The 12,565-nt window shown below is 31.7% G+C and overlaps 1 protein-coding gene across 1 annotated transcript in view; it reads left to right on the top strand.

Moving 5' to 3' along the window:
• Positions 1-12,565, top strand: part of LOC131842473 (protein yellow) — a 34,011-nt gene that overhangs the window by 8,958 nt on the left and 12,488 nt on the right. Inside the window, exons 2-3 of the mRNA XM_059190997.1 lie at positions 2,000-2,278; positions 9,910-10,107. Coding sequence (XP_059046980.1) covers positions 2,009-2,278; positions 9,910-10,107 — 468 coding nt within the window. The 5' untranslated portion in view covers positions 2,000-2,008. The remainder of the gene's footprint in view (positions 1-1,999; positions 2,279-9,909; positions 10,108-12,565) is intronic.

Genomic DNA, 12,565 nt, shown 5'->3' with positions numbered 1-12,565 from the left:
GTCCTATTAATGATGTTTCTTACTACAAGATTCATAATATTTTGTACGTAAAATATAGTAGATACTTAGTTTTTTTTTTTAATGTTACACTTTGACTATAGTATTTACTTTCACTCGCGATCCACGATGTTGATATCCTTGGCTCCTTATGTCTTCGCCGTGATCTTTGTAAAGGCTTTGTAAGGCACAATAACAAGCTATTATTTTATGTTGAAACTGAAAAGGCTAAATCTAGATTATTAGTTGTTTTGTTGTATATTAATCCTAAATAAATCATTAGTTTTCATATTTCGCTTATTATATCAATAATTAGAGCACAGTATAAAGGATAATTAGAAGTTCTTTTCCGTTAATGAAAAATAAATTTCAATTATTTCTTGAAGATTGTATTGAACTATTTATTGTTTCATTTTAATTAGCCGGTACTATTACGTACTGATAGACTTACGCTACAAGTTTTATTACTAATGAACATGCATATACATACATATACCTAATTCATAGATACCTGTGTTATATTATATTAAACATATAATATCAATTACATCACATATGTTTTATTGATATTGAATAAGAAATGTATTTTTTTGCTGTCTGTATTAGGTACGTACCCTTAAATACTTAGACCTTCGAGCATCTGTTTAACTAGGTAAGTACATATACTCGTATGTGAGAACCTCTCAACCTGCCTGTCTGCCAATATCTTGCAGTTTAGTTATTATGCTATTTATATATACAAAAACACAATCGTGTAAAAAAACCGAATATGTTAATATAATTTTGATAAATATATTCATTTAATACATAATAGATATAGGTATGATATAAGTACTGGCAATTGAAGATGTGACAAAAACAAAGAATATATATAGAAGCTAACTTTGCAAATTGATTTATGACTATTTTCTTTTTAACAAAATACCAATATAATGTTAAATAATTTATAATGCTTTATATTATAAATATAAAATAACACCATTCGCATAAACATGTGTCCATTTGTAATTTTCCCTTATATCTCTATGATGTTATGACGGTTAATAATATAAATCTCAAAAACTGAATCTTGAAAAAAGGTGGCAAATTTATGGTACCCACTGGTCGATTCACCACGCTCTTGGCCCGCATTTTCGGGTTAGTCGGAAGTGTCCTTGAATAATGAGTAAAAGTCGGTCGTGAGAACAGCTTTAGGTCACTGTCTTGCTTGTGGTTTTGTTGTGATAGCATCGACTCTACAAAAGATTATGTACACTGATAAAACTTATTATAATACTAGTTATTTATCGCAGTTTTGCTCTGAATATCCATAAAAAACTTAATATCAATAAGTAATATACTTATCTAAACATATTTTTTGTATCAATCAAACAATTTTTAGAAACTCTTCTATTGTTCCAATAATCACTCTATTTTATTTCAATCCGGGAATGACTTTTCAAAAATACTGATAATGTCATGTTAAACTGAAAACATTTATGTAAAAACATACCTATTTGTTAATATAAAGAAACTTTCCCTTACACACGAAAAATTATAGTTAGATAAGGTGTATCTAGTTATAGGAGGTCTATAGTGATCATTTAATAACATAAAAACCTACGATTTCGTCACGAGCTGATAATTTTTAATTGGTATCTACTATTCTATATAACGTTAAAGGGTTTTCTACGTTTGAATAAAATATATAACACACAATATACCTATGAAATATAATTTAGAAGGAGTAAGAATGTAAGATCTTTGGTTATTGTCATTTGATATAGGTATCTGAGGTCAATTAAAGTACATGATGCTTATTAGAATAATAAGTTAATTTACATTTACACGAGATTGTATAGTTTCACGTGTGCATATTTTCTCATGGGTAGATACAAATAGCGCATGGGAAAATATAATATATAGAACGTTCTCATACGTTTGGTTACATAACTAAAATTGATAGGTTCTTGCTTAACTACTCCATTCATAAATGGTATCTGATGATTATATTTTTTTACAGGTAATCACGATGGGGACCCATGCGCTTTTTCTTTGTGCATGGTTCACTGTGGCCCTAGCGACCTTAGAGGTCGTGAACCAATGGAGTTTGCTACAGTTCGATTTTCCTCCAGACCCCGTCTTATTGGAAAAGTTTCAACCTGAAAACACTGTTCCTACAGGTTTAGAGATAGGTTGGGAGAAAATTTACTTGGGTATTCCGCGCTTGAGGGCAGGAGTTCCAGCTACAATGGCTTGGGTACCACGCAGTCTGCCTCCTGGCGTGAGTCCCGTACTACAGGTAAAGCACTACTTTATAGAAATTTTATCATTCTCAACGAGGTGCGTAGATGTATTCGTTGTAAATAATTATAAAACACCAAATTGTAAACAAATCGTAATTATATATAATTACTAGCTGTCCCGGCAAACGTTGTTTTGCCATATAAATTAATAACGCTATAAAAAAATAGGGGTTGATGATAGAAGGGTGAAAATTTAGGATTGTATGTATTTTTGTATGTTGTATCATAAAAAAATGGAAACTAAAAATGTTGTCTAAAAAATAAAAAAATTTTTAGGGGTGGACTACCCCTAACATTTAGGGGGATGAAAAATAGATGTTGGCCGATTCTCAGACCTACTCAATACGCTCACAAAATTTCATGAGAATCGGTCAAGCCGTTTCGGAGGAGTATGGGAACGAAAACTGTGACATTTTATATATAAGATTCAAATGTCGATATAATTAGCGAAACTAAATATTGAAGAAGATAAAAACAAATGACAATTGTAATCAGACACAGCGTTCTATATTTGAATATTATGAGTAAATTATCAAAGAGGTTTTAACGCTTATTTTTGTTGAAGTTTCCAACAGAAATTTTTTGTCCAAATTGACAGTAAGTACAGAGTACCTAGTATGTCTACCTAATGTCCCGCCGTGTATTAACATAACAGACTAATAAGCATCCCTGAAATAATGTATGTTTTCCGTAATTTACTTTCCTTTTAAATAATGCGCTCTCATCTTTTATAATATTACTATTATATATAAAGTGAAAAACTTCCTTATATTGAAATGAATATTTAATAAAAACATATAATATATGCAATATTACATGTTTTTATTCAATATTTTTATTTACAGTAGTAATTACAAAAGAAATTAGTAGAACTTGTCACGGAATCTTAATTATAAATTTATTTATTGACTAATGATGGTGCTTAATTTACTTAAGACATAACAAAGCATTATATATGTATATCAAGAGTGGCAAAATAAAAAGAGTAACAGTTATCTAGTTTTAGATTGTTATTACCCTGAATTGAAATAGAAATAGAAATAGAAATAATCTTTATTCAAATAAACTCATTACAAGCACTTTTGAATAGTCATATTTTGATTCTACCACTCATTCGGAATGCAGATTCATCACAAGAAGAATGAGCAAGAAACTTGTGTGTTGCTCTTTTTAATAGATGTTTTTTTTTTATATAAATAATTACAGTGTAACAAGTAAGAGGCATGCGACAATCAACATAGAAATCGCTACGCACTCATTATTAGTGTAATCAGATAATATTGTCAGTGCTATGTATTTAAAATTTTTCTACAAAAGCATTATTATCGTTAACGAATTCTTCAATTTTATAGTAAGCTTTTTTGCAAAGGAAGTGTTTTATTTGACATTTAAATCTTTTTTCTGGCAGATTTATAACAGACTCTGGTATTTTATTGTAAAACCTTACGCAATTGCCATAAAACGAATTACTAACTATAGCCAAACGACATTTAGGTAAAATCAGTTTGTTATTGTTACGTAAGCTTTTATTAGTGCAATCACTAACTCTTTTGAAACTGTCTATATTCTTCCTGGCATACATGATATTTTCATAAATATATTGAGAAGCAACGGTGAGGATATTTGATTCCTTAAAGCACTCTCGCAAAGACTCCCTGGAACCCATGCTATAAATGGAGCGAATGGCCCTCTTTTGTAAAATAAATATTGTATTTATATCAGCTGCTTTGCCCCATAACAAAATACCATACGACATAATGCTATGGAAATAGCTAAAGTACACAAGTTTAGCCGTTGCCACGTCTGTTAATTGTCTAATTCTTCTTATAAGCGGCAGAACTAAGTCGACTCGCTAATTTAGTAATATGAGCGCCCCATTGCAACTAATCTAATGTGATACCTAGAAATACAGTATCATCCACAAAATTAATAGGTTTATTGTCCAACGTGATTTTTGAATTACGTTGGCTATCGGCCTTACATTGGGGAGAGTAAATTTGATACATTTAGTTTTATTTGCATTTAGTAACATATTATTAGCCGTAAACCATTTTAAAACATAAGAAAGAGCACCGTTTACTTCGTCCAAATCATCAATATGTCGATTGACTTTGAATACTAATGAAGTATCATCAGCAAACAGAACTATGTCAGCTATCTTTTCTACCATATAAGGAAGATCATTTATGTAAACTAAAAATAAGAAAGGACCTAAAATAGAGCCCTGAGGAACACCTATTTTAATACTAGTTCCCTCAGACTTTACACCATTTATTTCGACAACTTGTATTCTATTATCTTCTATTATTATATTGAAGACCGTAAAATGAATTTCAAATAGGCATATTGTCACGGCTGACGGAGTCGGCTGACGTGATGTTCGAAGATTACTAAGTAGTAACTATTATGGTAAAAAAATGATGACCATCTAAGCAGATTGGTAGTTGATACGGACACAGCACAAACTGTGTACGCAAATTTGTATGAGTGATATGCAGAATAACAATAGTTAAGGGGTCTTCCTATGTGATGGGTTGAAAAAATCGATTTTTTTTTTTTTTCATAAATTGCTCCCTTAACATGTCTAGAATACGGTAGTAAAGCGATTTTAGAAAATTCGAAGTCGTTTTAAAGATACAGCAGGTAAAAGAAAGAGCGGTTCGGAGCGGTGAGTTGGCAGTTAGAGACCGGGCCTATTGTGTACCGTCGGCTTTATACCTGGCCTCCCTTTTATTAATATATTTGTTTATACAAGTTTAGACACGTTTCTACAGACTTAAACAGAAATTTCTATTGTTATAATATTTTACCGAAGTTATTTTAGTTTTGGTTGAACTTCGAAGAGAGCAACAGCTACAAATTATTTTTTTTCATAATGAGTGGACGGAAAGGAAGTACGAGTGGAAATGTTCATCCTGGTCGTAGTAAAAAAAGAAAGTTTTGTGGAAACCGTTTTACCCACCAAAAATGGCGTAAGGCTGAAGCTAATAATGAACTGGACCAATTTCATCACCATAAACCACCTCTAATTCCGCAAGTCCAAGAAGCTATCAAACCGGTTTTAGAAGATTTATCGAAAGACGAATTATTAATTCGTTGTTTAGGAGCAGAGACACAAAACAATAACGAATCTTTGAAATTTGGACTTTCGCTCCTAAACATCTTCATTCTGGTCCCAAAGTTGTTGAAATTGCTAGCTACTTAGCAGTTATTATCTTTAATGAAGGTTTTCAAGGTATTTTAAAAGTTATGTCGATTATGGGATGCCCTGTTGGTCGTGAAGCCCAAGCGTATGTTGAGAAACGGGATGAAAAGCGAATCTTACGCTCTGAGCGGCGCGTATGTGTCGTTAAACAAGCCAGGATTGACTCAAGAGCTGAACAATCTGCTTTAAAAGAGTTTCACGAGGAAGAGGAAGGAATACTTATGGACCAGGCATCGCCGATTGAGAGTAAGTTGATATTTTAATAGTTTTTAACGGACTTGAAACTTTAAACGCGTTTTTCTCAAAACTGTGTTTTTCAAACTTTCCTCCATTGTATCTCAGAAACGGCTGGACCGAATTACTTGAAATTTACAGGGCACACTCAATATATGTAAACGCATGGAATGAACTATTATCAATCGAAAATTTTCAAAACTTCGATTTTTTTATAGCAAAAAACAAAAAAAAAAACGCCTAATTTGCAACTTTTATTTCAAATGTCTATCAAAAATCCAATTTTTTTTATATTCATTTGATTATAGGTCATTCCGTGCTTTTAAGCCTACAAATTAAAACGCCGTTTTTTTTTTTTTTTTTAAGATAAGCCGATCAGCCGGAATCGTGGAGGAAGTGGGGGCTCTTTTTTTGGTGGCGGGGGTGTTCAGAGCGCTGTAACTCTAGTTTGACTGAATATTTTTAGCTGAAATTTTATATTTATACTGTCCAAATATGTGTTAATAAATGATAAAAAACTTGAAGCTCTAAATATTTACTGGTCGTAGAAAAAAAATCCTAAAATATCCCTAAAAAACAGGCCGTCAGGAAGACCCCCTTAAGACTTTTTTGTTGTGAATAATATAAAACAGTAAATGTTGCGACAAACTTGCTACAACACTTGTTCCCGAGATTACCTTGCACAAATGATAAGAAATCAGACAAAATTCTATGAACTGTTTTGATCCTTGTAATATAATTGAAGTATAACGTAAGCAGTTTTTTTAATGTACAAATTAAAATCATAAATTAAATAGATGCTTCTGAGTGGCATAGTCATATCCTATACATAATCAGTACTTATGCAATTAGCTCGTCAATTACATATCTAGTGATTTACAACTATATGACTTTAATAAATAGTAGGTAATATAGGAAACAGCAAATACGGTGGTGGTAAGTGGTAGCCGTCCTCTGTATTGATTATTACACATGCCAATTCCACGGTTCTTGATATTTTCCAATGTCAAATATATTTCTACTATTTTCTGTATAGGCTAAGAATGTTTTAATTATTGTTTTGCGGAAGTCCATTACACCAATTGTTATGCTATCAATGTTTGTTAATTTAATTCAGGTACTATTAGGGCAAGTTTACATGAGCATGAAATAAGAATTTATTTGATTTTTTTATTATTATTTCAGTACTATGTAATGATTTTCTTGTATTTTTGCAAAGATACCGTTTTATGGGTGGGGAAAATATATTACAATATAGTATTTATCAAACTTGCAAGCTGTATGTTTGTTACATATTATTTAAAGAATTATAACAACACACAAAGTAAGTTTCCGTCACTAACTTATATTCGGTTATATTTCTTAATAATTATTATCAAATGCTATTTTGTAAAATATAATTTATTTTTGGACAGGTTGGTAGAGGCCTAGCGCTCAGTTTGGGTATTAACAGGTATCCAAGCACTTCTAGAACGTTTACCTGAACATGTCTCACTTATAGGCAAGGCACGTGTCAACTATCTATACTGAATGCTAACAACATGAACTAATACATCTAAAACCATGCCTTAAAACTGTTTATAGACGCCAGGTGACTTCTATGTGCATGGTTAAAGTACGAGTATATTTTTTTAGAATAATAAATAATTATTGCTACTAGTTCTATATTAATATAAAATTGATTGATCATTGATTTTTCTCTATCACTTATTCTATATGTAAACAAAAAAAATATTTACCCAATAGAAATAATCATGGAATAAAAAGCTCGCTAATATACCTAATCAAATTTTAGGTGTCAAGTGAACGAATACGAAACGGTTAATTGATCTGCAAAAAGAAAGTTACCTATGTATAATATAACTTATATAAGTTTTTTTGAGATACGCTACAATATTCTGTTTCTATCTGCAACCGCATTCATTTTGCGTTACTTATTTTTAGTATAACAAACAGGATTTTTTAATTCCGTCTTAAATCAGGTATTGGTGAGAATGTCAGATCGGCAGTACAACCCTCAAGGTTGCTATTTCTGAGACCTAAGTTGTTATGCCTCCGTATATCCTACAATTTCGCTCTTTATAGTTACACTTACTTTAAGTACCCCGCGCAGGCAACTTTGTAAAAAGTCTGCTCCATTCAAATAATATATACCCTACATTCTACTTTCACAATCGAAATTGTAACAGATAGCTATACGAATACCAGAAACTTTACATACGTTTCATATATTTATTTTCAGTAGGTACTCTAATTATTGATTGTAATTATTAGGACTTTAAATCCCTTAGTTTTCAAATAAATTATGTTACGAACAGAGGATCCGTTACATAAATAAATATATTAATATATTTATACTATTGTATTAACAGTTTATCCGATTGTGGTAGTGTGTGCAAATAAGGACACAGTCGCAAATTCCAAGTTCTAATTGGCATCGAGTGCATGTCCGCGAAGCAATTTACTGCCCTTCACGATTTCTCATGTCTGCGTACAGTGAGTATAGAGTGTAGACCGTGAATCGGAGTATACCGTCGAATTAAACTAAAAATATTCTTATATGGTCTGTGGTACCGAGTAAAAATGAATTCATTATTCTATTTAATAAAGATTGTTCTACACATATACATATACATGTATATCCAAGTAGCATTGCACGTAATTTTCTTCGTTGACACGTGTATAACAATATTTTACAGATGGATCAATGGATGAATAATTAAAGTAAAATCAATAATAGAAGTAAAGCCTAACTGTACTATGAAACCCTATCACTCATAAATAAAATTATACGTTCCAAAACAATTAATCCAATTTTGATGAAACTTTGGTAAGTTATCTTTCTGTTTGGTTAAAAAATGTTTGTATCATAAAAATATATACAATATAATATGTATATTTGTAATGCGAATGTAATCGTCTGGTAAAAATCCAGCAAATGGTAAAAATATAATAACAATTGATAGAAACTGATTGTCATTCCGTCATCATAAAGAAAAAGTATTAGTTTACAAACAGCGTTTAATACCAATGTCACTGTATTGTTTTATGCGATCATTAACCTAATACGAAAATATAATTCTTTGTTCCAAAGCCTATTAGTATGCTATGGTTGGAAAAATGCAACGCCATTGAAATACAGCCTTAGGTTAACTTATTTCCTATTTGCGGTCACGTTTCATTATGGAAATTATGGTTTAATATTTTATGGATTAGATGGATATTCGAGTATATAAATTACTAGATATTTCCCCTAACGCTGCCCGTGAAACACTCCACAAATTAGGTGTGAGGGCGATGGAGGACTTGTGGAAGATGAGTCAAAAAACGGTTAAAAAATGCTATGCTATTTATTATATGATTATGCACAGTACAAGAATAGATAAAGTGATAGGTATTATCAGACTATAATATATAAAAAAGACAGTAAAAATTCATACAAAAGTAAATATATAAAGATGTGCAATTTGTGTTTATAATAAAATATATATCTTGGTACCAGGTTTGGATATAATTTATATAAAAATAACTATTATAAATGTTGTCCTGTCTGGGAAAGCAGTCCCATAAATCCAGTAACCAATTATGATTTCAACATCCAGGAATCCATTAAAATATACAAATCACTTAGAGAAGATTTTAAGATTATTGAATTATTTTTTATTTTAATATAAGAATATAACAATCCGCATCACTTTATACAGTTTTATTAAAATGATATCTGTGATATTAGTATGTCGAGGTAGACCGTAAAAGTCGTCCGCTATTTCAGAAAAATTGACAGAAGCATGACATCATCTAGTATTCAAAAATGGCAACGCATGAGTGTTACCACGGGCGTCACGTGATAACGTGATATCCTTAGTGCTGTTCGCCACAGTTACCATTTACCATCAGATTCCTTGTTTGCATTTCCATTTATTTTTATTTAGTATTTATATAATAAATAAAAAAAAATTTTTTTTGTGCTAATAAATTCATCAACACTAAGAAAGACTGTCCTAAAAGAATAGAACGCAACCTGCCATTAAAAAGTTTCCAATGATGTATTATCTTTAAACTGTTGGGTTTTTGCAATGTCTGTAAATGTCTGTAAATTGTATTTTACAGAGTAATATAACTTTATGGATATTGAAATAAAATTTAAATTAATTTAGATCTCTTTAGATATAAATTTTTTGTTGACAGGCGTATCCGGATTGGTCATGGCACAGTGCGGGCCGAGGTGACATCAATTGTACCGGACTGGTGTCTGTGTACCGCATACGAGCCGATCGATGCAACCGCCTCTGGGTACTAGATGCTGGTGTGATCACCAGCATTGATGACTTCCGAAGAGTCTGTCCGCCCAAGATTCTCATCTTCGATATGGCTACAGACCGTTTGGTGAGATATTATTTTAAAAAAATATATTAATATTTGACGGCCTCGGTGGTTTAGCGATTTGGCATACCACCTTATTTACGATATTTGCGGTTCGATTCCTAGTACAGCACAAACATTTGTATTCATGAGTATAATTGTTTAGATTGGTCTGGGTGTTCTAAATGTATGTACCTATTTACAAAATACTTACGTATTTTTTTTATCAGTTGTATAGTACCCACAATACATGCTCTGTTTAGCTTGGGTTGGTTCTGATGGCGCTGTGTAAATTATCCTGGATATTATTATTATTAATTTCTTTTTTTTTTGTCAAGACGGGCCTTGAATGCCTTCGTTAAAGTATTATTAAAAGAAATTGAACATATTTCAATACCTCTTATTCCGATATTCCGATATTGAAATATCAGAAAGTACCGTTAGTACTTGTTTTTCTTGTGGATGACAATGGAATGGTGTACCCGCAAGCACTAATAGTTTACGCTGGCGGTGAACCAGTGGAGGATGATAAAATGAGCATGAGGTCAGATCAGTTAGCCCATCGTGACAAATTCACTAAGAATTTATGACGATGGTTTCCAGGGGGATCTGCGTGGAGGTCAACCTAACGAGGTAAATTCCTAGCAATGGGAACATTAATCCACATTACTAACAATTCCCTTTCCCTCCCTAAGGGTAATAGTTAGAAACTTAAGTATCACCTCATTTGATTTGATCCAGATTAATTTATTACTATTAATTTCCAGATAACCAAGTTATAACAAGTTTGTAAATATAATTAATTGTTTGTATATTAGCAACAACAGTTTATTACCGTTAATGTCCATTTCGACAGGTATAATTATTGACCGTGTACTGCGTCAGTAATTTCAGTTATTTATGTGTTCTATAATAATTCGCTAACCTGTTTGATGATATGTTCATTCACTCGTGGACGTTATTACTATTATTGATCGATGAGATAACTTGTTTGGTCAATCAAGATTCCACTAATTATATTAAAACTTATTACATAGATACCGTTTTTAGGGTTCCATCGAAAGAGAAAGAAATATTGTTTTAAATATTTTTATATGGCTAAGGGCAACACAAACCGCCGGAGCCAAAAGAAGAGAAAAGAAAAAAAAACTATTTTTATTATGCTAAATGAAAGTTCGAAATTTAAAAGCAGGTAGGGCAGGCTAACTTGAATAAAAATTATTCTGGTACTATCTTGGATATTGTGCATTTATAAAAAGGTTGTGTTGTGGAAAAGTACTCTTTTTATTAAGAGAATAAGTAGCTATGATTCCCATAGTTATTTATCTATGGGAATTGGAATTGTATTGTGGTTATAATTCTCAAAGTAATAAAGAAACAACTTGCTTTAATTATTGTTCTAAACTGTGCAAAATCAATTTGACATAGTTTATTTTGCCCGCACGGAGTACGGATGTTTAGAAAAAAAAAATTGAAGCAAGGGCTAGTGAGCGTTTAATTTGTATTGCGTATCGATAGAATAATAAGTAATTATTTTTTTATCGTATCTATTTGTAATTAATTTTAGCCACAATACTACAACTGTTATAATTCCGTTTTCTATTTTAGTCGTGTTTGATTGAATCGTTTAGATCACAATCATATTTCCGTCTATAGGTACGTTTATTGTTTAGCAACTATATTATGTTGGTGCCTATTTATATAATATCTTCAATCAAATGTTTATAACCTCACAATCTTCATCAATACTTAATAGCTTATATCAGTGAGTGGGGAAATAATAAACTGTGGGCGGCCTAAATTTCAAACCCGGGTAACTCAGAAACATACACGTATGTATGTATATTGTACCTAATTGCAGTTAGCATATATTGATGGATTAATTATATACAGAGATATAAAAAAATGATAATAGTTGTGTGTGTGTGTGTTGTAATATCATAGAGATATTTTAGTATATTTTTTATGGATGATAATGGAATGTTTCATCCGCCTGCGCTAATGGTTTATGCTGGCGGGGTACCAGTGGAGGAGAATAAGATGAGGATGAGGTCAAGTCAGTTAGCCCAATATAGCTCATTCACCATTCACGATGGTTTCCAGGAAGTACCGCTTGGAGGTTAACCTGACATAGTAAATTGAAATGGAAATATTAGTCCACATTACTTACAATCCTTTTCCCGTCTGTGTTTAGTATTATAATAAAACAAACCTGGCATTCATCCAGGCAGTAGAATTAACATTCTTAATTATTAGGAACAGGAGTAAGAATAATATTGGTGTATTTTAAAGGAACTATGATGCTGCTCGGTATAGATAACAATTCCCATGAGATGGATAATCTACTCTTTGATTAATCCCCTGTCCCATTCAAATGGGGATTAAAATTACGACAGCCTGAGAAGAGTTTCGAATCCCTAGCAAAGATAAAAGTTGTATCGGTTCGCGGGCTTGGAGTGCCCTCTGTCCTTACCCCAATTTT

This window comes from Achroia grisella, unplaced genomic scaffold (assembly GCF_030625045.1).
Source record: "Achroia grisella isolate CSIRO2021 unplaced genomic scaffold, CSIRO_AGI_Agris_v1 utg241, whole genome shotgun sequence".
NCBI lineage: Eukaryota > Metazoa > Arthropoda > Insecta > Lepidoptera > Pyralidae > Achroia > Achroia grisella.
This window is presented reverse-complemented; position numbering and strand designations above follow the sequence as displayed.